The 8,491-nt window shown below is 41.3% G+C and overlaps 1 protein-coding gene and 1 non-coding gene across 2 annotated transcripts; one reads left to right on the top strand and one right to left on the bottom strand.

Moving 5' to 3' along the window:
- Positions 1–308: 308 nt before the first annotated feature.
- LOC145129503 (uncharacterized) lies at positions 309–2,612 on the top strand. The gene is made up of 2 exons (XM_079064253.1): positions 309–1,269; positions 1,372–2,612. Exons 1-2 carry the CDS (start codon positions 309–311, stop codon positions 2,610–2,612), a joined length of 2,202 nt encoding a protein of 733 aa, XP_078920379.1.
- Positions 981–1,087, bottom strand: LOC145151822 (small nucleolar RNA R71). The gene has a single exon (XR_013732375.1). It is a non-coding gene; the product is annotated as a small nucleolar RNA R71 (small nucleolar RNA).
- Positions 2,613–8,491: the final 5,879 nt, after the last annotated feature.

The raw sequence follows: 8,491 nt of genomic DNA on the forward strand, positions 1-8,491 counted from the left end.
TTTTGGCGACGTTGCCGGGGAACGGTTCAAAAATTAATTCTAATTTCTAGTTTTATCGATCCTTTGTGTGAGCTTATCTTGCACAAAGTTATTTTATTTAGTAATTCAGTAATTAGGTTAAGTTTTAGTATTTAATTGTTCTTATCCGTTTTTTTTATTTGTTTTTAGGCTTTTAGGCAGTGTACTCGCCGAGTGCAGTCGAACCTACTCGGCGAGTTCAATGCTGATTTCCAGTTTCATTTTTATTTTCCTTCTGTTTCGTTTTTGTTCTTTTTACGCGTTTTTCTTGCTTTTATTGCAGAGTGTTTATGACCAGAGGAGGCAATATACCTTTAACTCCACCACTTGAAGACCCGGAAGCTACTTTAAGGAAGAACAAAGGCAAAACCGTTGGAGAATCCGCTTCTTCAAAGAACTCACCTTTGAAGAATCTCAAATCCGTTTTTAGCAAGAAAAGGAGCAGCAAATCAGGAGCATCCAGCACCTCTTCCTTGGAAAACGAAGACCCAATCAAGGAAGACATCGTGTACGAATCCGAAAAGGAAGAAAGCGAATTTGAAGAAGGTAGCAATCTAGAAGGCGGATTCGAAGGCACCATGGCTAACATCGATGAAGTTACCATGGGCGAGTGGAAGAAGAGGATGCGTGAAGATACCGGTCCGGGACTCGTGCAACCCGCGATTCCAGAAAATGCCAACTTCGAACTTAAAGGCAACATACTCGCCCAACTTAAAGAAATTCCGTTCTATGGAAAAGATCACGAAGACGCGTACAAGCACCTAGAAGAGGTCAATGATATAGCTGATTACTTTAACTTTCCTAATGTGGCCCGCGACACCGTTCTGCTTCGCATGTTACCAATCACGTTTAAAGGCGCTGCAAAAGATTGGCTAAAATCACTCCCTCCAGGATCCATCACCACATGGGCTAGAATGAAAGAAGAGTTTATTGATCAATTTTGCCCACCATCAAAGATAGCCAAGTTGAAGAAAGCTATAGCTAATTTTGAGCAACAAGCCGGAGAATCACTTTATGAGGCGTGGGAGAGGTACAAAAGCTTACTAAGGAATTGCCCACATCACGATCTTAACAGTCAACAAGAAGTCTCCATTTTTTATGATGGAGTAAACGTCACAACAAGGCAATTACTTGACTCGCAAGGACCGCTCACAAAGAAGGCACCCCCGGTGATAAAGCAACTAATTGAGGATTTCTCTAAGCATTCTAGAGAATACCACAATCCAAGGAATGATGTGACAAGGGGATCAGGTTATGCAGCTTCAGAAGATTTGTCGGCAGTTATGGCAATGTTGAAAACCATGGATAGGAGGATGGATAAAATGGATCAAACAATCCATGCTATTCGGGTAGGATGTGAGAATTGCAATGGGCCTCATCTAACTAGAGATTGTGATTTGGACGAGAACGGGAATAAGAAAGTGCAAGTATGCTATTCTAGTGGTGATAGATTTGATGACGATTGGCGAAAACCTAAGAAAGAATGGCTTCCTTATGATGAGTATAAGAAAGCGAAGGAGGAGAAGTTTAGACAAAAGGCAAGGGGTTTTTACCAAAAGGAGGAGCCGGTACAAGAAAAGAAACCAAATTTAGAAGAAATACTCACTAAATTTGTAGCTGCATCCGAGAAAAGACACAATGACCACGATGCTGCAATACAAGATACAAGAACAATATTAAGGAATCAGCAAGCATCTATTCACAACATTGAGAAGCAGCTGGGGCAACTTGCCCAACAAATAAATCAAAGAGCACCGGGAGAACTTCCTAGTAAAACTGAAAACAATCCACGAGGCGCACATATAAATATTGTGACAACTAGGAGCGGAAAGATAATTACTCCTCTGGCCCCTATTCAGAACGAAGATCCGAAGCTGGTACAGGAGGAGAAGGCAGAAGAGCAGAACCAAAATCAGACCCAGCTGAACCCAGACACTACTCGCCGAGTCCAGGATATGGACTCGACGAGTCCGACACCTGATCAGAAAATTAAGCCTCCTGTTAAGCCATATCAGCCTCCACTGCCATATCCAGCCCGAGCTAGACAAGAAAAGAATGAAGAAGACTACCAGAAGTTTCTAGAACACATAAAGGCTCTTCAAATTAATATACCATTCATAGAAGCAGTTGCACAAATGCCAAAATACGCCAAATTTCTCAAGGAGCTTCTAAATAATAGAAAGAAGATGGAAGAAGTGAAGAAAGTAGTTCTAAATGAGAATTGTTCAGCTGCCATGTTGAACAAACTACCGAAGAAGAAGGGTGATCCGGGAAGCTTAACCTTACCTTGTCAATTCGGAAATTTAGCTACCATCTATGCATTGGCTGACTCAGGGGCAAGTGTAAATCTCATGCTATACTCATTTTTCAAGAAATTAGATCTCCCGGAGCCGAGACCAATTCGAATGGTAATTCACCTAGCAAACAAAACGGTTACATTCCCAAGGGGAATATGCGAAGATCTATTGGTGAAGGTTGATAAGTTCGTGTTTCCCGCGGACTTTATAGTGTTAGACATGGAAGCGGATCCTCAAGTCCCGATCATTCTTGGAAGACCTTTCCTTAACACCGCAAGCGCTATAGTTGACATGTGAGATTCCAAACTTACTCTACGGGTGGGAGATGAATCAGTCACTTTTAGGGTTGATCAAACCATGAAGCACGCAAGGAGTAGTGATGACACGGCATTTTCGATTGATATGTTGGAAGAACTAATGGAGGAATGGAATAATGAAGAACCAAATAAGACCACCATCACCTTTGATGAAGAATTCGATGCTGAAAACGACCTACTGGAAATAGAGAGACTGCTTGAGGAAGCTGATTATAATGAGCTGATCAAAAGTACTGAACAGTATACTCGCCGAGTAGACTCGACCTACTCGACGAGTCCATCCAAAGAATCCCAGTCGGTCGCGGAATTTGCCCAGGACTCGTCGAGTCCCATCATTGGACTCGACGTGTGCAACGTTCAGAACACGAAAACCGAGCTGAAAGTACTACCAGATCACTTGGAGTATGCATTTCTTGAAGAGGGTCAACAAAAACCTATAATTATAGCTGCTGATTTGACCAAACATGAGAAAGAAAGTCTTGTGGGGGTACTAAAGAAGAGGCAAGGTGCTATAGCATGGAAGATAACTGACATCAAGGGAATTCGTCCAGCTTATTGCTCTCATAAAATTAACTTAGAAGATGGGGCTAAAACTGTAGTTCAACGCCAAAGAAGACTAAACCCGAACATGCAAGAAGTTGTGAAAAAGGAGGTGGTGAAACTATTAGATGCCAGGATTATTTACTCGATTTTCGATAGCCCGTGGGTGAGTCCGGTACAGGTGGTACCGAAAAAAGGAGGAATGACGGTGGTAGCAAATGAAAATAATGAATTAATTCCAACAAGAACGGTGACCGGGTGGCGTGTTTGCATCGACTATAGGAAACTAAATGATGCAACATGCAAGGATCATTTTCCATTGCCATTTATTGATCAAATGCTCGAAAGGCTGTCCGGGCATCTATATTATTGCTTTCTCGATGGTTTCTCGGGATATTTTCAAATTCCAATCGACCCACAAGATCAAGAGAAGACTACTTTTACATGCCCGAGTGGAACATTTGCATATAGACGCATGCCTTTTGGATTATGCAATGCACCGGCTACTTTCCAAAGGTGTATGATGGCCATTTTCCACGATATGATCGAGAAGTTTATGGAGGTTTTCATGGATGACTTTTCGGTTTTCGGGTCCTCTTTTGAAGATTGTTTGTCCAACTTGGATCTAATGTTAGCAAGATATGAGAAGACGAACCTTGTCCTTAATTGGGAGAAGTGTTATTTTATGGTGAAGGAAGGAATTGTGCTAGGACACAAGGTCTCGAGGATGGGGATAGAGGTGGATTGAGCAAAGGTGGACACTATAGCCAAATTGCCACCTCCAACAAATGTCAAGGGGGTAAGAAGCTTTTTAGGCCATCCGGGGTTTTATAGGCGCTTTATTAAAGACTTTTCGAAGATCACAAGACCCTTGACTCAACTTCTTTTGAAGGACGCCGCATTCAACTTTTCTAAAGAATGTCTTGATGCGTTTCAATTGTTGAAGGAAAAGTTGACTACTTCACCTATTATGGTAGCCCCAAATTGGAGTCTTCCTTTTGAGCTCATGTGTGATGCTAGTGACTTTGCGGTGGGAGCTGTTTTGGGACAAAGAATTGACAAGCATTTTCAGCCGATCTACTATGCAAGTAAGACCCTGAACCCAACACAAGAAAACTACACTACTACAGAAAAGGAGCTATTAGTAGTGGTGTTTGCATTTGATAAATTTCGCTCATATTTGGTTTTGTCAAAAACCATAGTTTTTACCGACCATTCTGCCCTTAAGTATCTGTTTTCTAAACAAGATGCTAAGCCAAGGTTGATTCGTTGGGTGTTGCTGCTACAAGAATTTGACATTGAAATACGAGATAAGAAGGGGATGGAAAACGTGGCTGCCGATCATCTATCGAGATTGGAAAACCCGCACTTGGAAGAGTTAGAAGAAAACAAGATTGGAGATGAATTTCCCGAAGAATATTTATTGGTTATAGCAGGAGAGATCCCATGGTTTGCAGATATAGCTAACTATTTAGCTAGTGAATACATCCCAAAAGACTTGACCCGCCAACAAAAGAAGAAGTTCTTTTCAGAAATTAAGTATTACTTTTGGGATGAGCCATACCTCTTTCGTAGCTGTGCTGATGGTATGATAAGAATATGTGTATCCGGGAAATAAAGTCGGGAAATCTTGAAGCATTGTCATAGCGGGCCTACCGGAGGACATCATGGAGCGCAATATATGGCCAAGAAAGTCTTTGATTCGGGTTTTTATTGGCCTACTATCTTTAAAGATGCTACAAAATTTGTCAAAGAATGCAATTCATGCCAAAGATCGGGAAACATTTCATCACGAAACGAGATGCCCCAAAATAGCATTCAAGTTTGTGAAATATTTGATGTTTGGGGAATTGACTTCATGGGACCTTTCCCAATGTCAAAGGGAAATAAATACATTTTGGTAGTAGTCGATTATGTATCCAAATGGGCGGAGGCACAAGCATTACCCACGAATGATGCTCGAGTAGTGGTACATTTTCTCAAGAAATTATTTTCAAGATTTGGAGTTCCAAAGGCTCTAATTAGTGATCGAGGCACCCACTTCGCCAATGATCAATTAGCTAAGGTGTTGCAAAAATATGGTGTCCACCATAGATTTTCAACATCCTATCATCCTCAAATGAGTGGGCAAACGGAAGTTACAAATAGGGCATTAAAGAGAATACTAGAAAGATCGGTTGGAAGTAATAGAAAGGAGTGGTCGGATAAGCTTGATGATGCACTTTGGGCGTTTAGAACAGCTTTCAAAACACCTATTGGTACTACACCATATCGGTTGGTTTATGGGAAGAGTTGCCACTTGCCAGTTGAGATTGAGCACAAAGCATTTTGGGCCTTAAAAATGTGCAATTTTGATTTGGCCGAACTTAGAAACAATCGATTGATGCAAATGAATGCCCTTGAAGAACTAAGGAATGAGGCATACACTAGTTCCTTGATTTACAAAGAAAAGACCAAGAATTGGCATGACAAAAGACTCAAGGGTAATAAGGACTTTTACGAAGGACAAAAGGTGTTACTTTTTAATTCAAGGCTCAAACTTTTTCCAGGCAAGCTAAAGACACGATGGGATGGTCCATTTATAGTGAAGGAAATTTTTCCACATAGAGCTATTGAGCTAATATCAAGAGATGGAACTTCTTTCAAAGTCAATGGTCATAGGGTGAAAAGATATGAAGAAGGAATTCCGAGAAATGAAGAACTTGAAGAAGGGATGCTGCTGGAAGGGATTACAGAAACATAAGCGGAAAGGAGTCCAGCTAATGACTCCTTAAAAAGAAGCGCTTCCGGGAGGCAACCCGAGTTTAGAGTTTGCATTCTTTTCCTTTGTTTTTATTTTTTGTTTTCCACTTTTAGGATCTATTTTTATCAATCTTCTTCTCAAATTATGCTTAAAATGATTGCTTGAGGGCAGGCAATGCTTAAGTGTGGGGTGGTGGCTTAAAAATCAAAATTTAATCGAATTTTTGTTAAACTGATTTTAGTTAAAATCTTTACTCCTGCTCGGCGAGTCTTTTCTGAAATTCACGCAAAGTCGCAGATTCGCGCTCCTACTCGCCGAGTAGGACTTCCTACTCGGCGAGTCCATAAATTTAACTAAAAAAATATTTTTTTTACAATCTGTAAATAGGGTTCTCATTTACCCTAATCATTTCATTCAGCCTACTCGCCGAGCAAAGTCTCTCTCAAGCAACTTCTCCAATTTTCCGCTAGTTCTTCCTCTTACAAGCAAAAAGGAATTATGCCTAGACGTGGCCAGAGCTCGAGAGGAGGTGGATATGGAGACATTCCATGGCTTAACTTCCTGAAAATTACCTCAAAATCTTCACAAGTCCGTGCAAAAAGCAAGCTTGAAACACTGAAACAGAAGGAGATGTACGTTCCCAATTCAATTAATTGGGATTGGATGAATCAGATGGGGCTGGAGGAGGAACTAACTCCTTACTTGGTAAAGTCCTATGTAAATGGGAGAATCACAATCATTTGTGATGGGTGGCTTCGGTTATTCAAGATGCAAGAGCCCGTGTTCCAAGAGCTATGTTGGGAGTTTTTTGCGACCATCTCATTCCGGGGTGGTAGTGATTACTATAGCCCGGATATTATAAGTTTTTGCCTTGGAGGAGAGCTGTTCCAATGCAGCATGGCGGAGTTTGCATGGAGGATTGGGATATATGATCAAGCTGTGATTATGTCTGAAGATTTTGAAACCTTCCTAGAACAATGTCACAAAGATTTGCCCGAGGGGGTGGTGGCATCGACTTGGTGGAATACTATCGCCAACCAGGTCTATATTCCATCTTCCGCCCAAGAAGGCTTTATCCGTTCACCTATCCATCGTCTTATCCACCGTCTCGTTGCTAGCACCATCAACATGAGGAAGGATGATGACAAAGTCCCCACTCTTGACATTTTTTATTTGTGGAGTATTATCACACCGGACGTCTTTTGCAACTTGCCTTATTGCATGGCAAAGTACCTTGCGGAAGGAGCGGTCAAGGAAAAAATTACCTCCAAAATTAATTGGGGTATGTTTGTTAAAAGATTGGCAAAGTCTTATGGGATTTTGGATAGGCCAGAAGCAAGGGCATTGACAATGATTTCTCCCCCTCCGTTTAGCATTACATTATTTAGGAGGGCAAGGATTGTGGAGAAGTTTGGGGATTCGTTTGGGATCTCAAATGAGGACGAGGTAATTGTACCCGAGGAGCCGGGAAGGAGAGTGAGGCAAAGGAGGGAGCAAGTCCGAGAAGACCCACCGGTCATTCCGGCGGATGATGAGTTGCCTATGGATTGGTACCACGTTGAGGAAAGAAGGTACCAAGATGACCTTGGTAGAAGTATGAATTATCACAACGAGTCATTTGTTTATCTCTTTGAACAAATGAATATTGCGCCGAGGCCCGAACCGGGATTCCCGTATGTGATGAGTTGGGAGGAGCGTGTGCAGAGGAGGAACAATCAAGCAAGTGGGAGTGGAGCTGGAGGAGATGATATTGAAGAATATTGAAAGTTTATGTTTTTAATTTGGATGTTTTTTTTTGTTTTTTTTTGTTTTTTTTATTTTTTTTATTTTGTTGGTTTTGTGTTTTGAACTTTTATGTTTTAAGACTTAATTAGGAGTGTGCTTGTTTTCTTTTACTGTGGTTGCCTTGTTTCTTTTCAGGATTGAAGATTAGGATGCAATATTAGAGTCTCATTGGTCAAGGCTAGAGTGAAGGTTGGGTCTAGATGAGAGTATGCAATTTCAAGTTAGGATCGAGTCCGTTAGGAATAAGGGTGACAAAATGTGTCATTTACTGAAGAAATCAAAGAAGAGTCGTTGAATTGTCATATTCCAGCAGATTAGCAAAGGCAGAAAAGCAGAAAATTATTTTTTCCACTCAGCGCTATACTCGCCGAGTGCACGTATTGTACTCGACGAGTCCATCTGCACATCACGATCTTCTGCTTGGAGTCCATTTACTCATCGAGTTCCCGTTGTACTCGACGAGTCACTCAAGATACTACTCTCATGATTCGGATTTTGGGCACATTCGCTGCAGTTTTTACTCATATTATCATGAAGATTACTTCCTGGAGATTTCTAAGAGCCTTTTCCTTAATAATGGAAGCTATTTAGATGTTTTTCCACACGAGACATGACACCCAAGACATGGATGAGCTGTTCCCATGTCTAAAGTCAATTGAAGATGGATCTGAAGAGAAGAGATATCAACCTCGCCACTGCTATCCCAGGGGAGTTTGTTCCAATTCCCTCTTTATTTTTGCATTTTTCTTTTCATGCATAACATGCAATGGGGACATTGCATGAATTAAGTG

This window comes from Lactuca virosa, chromosome 1 (genome assembly GCF_052849685.1).
Source record: "Lactuca virosa cultivar CGN04683 chromosome 1, Lactuca_virosa_CGN04683_v6, whole genome shotgun sequence".
NCBI classification, from domain to species: domain Eukaryota; kingdom Viridiplantae; phylum Streptophyta; class Magnoliopsida; order Asterales; family Asteraceae; genus Lactuca; species Lactuca virosa.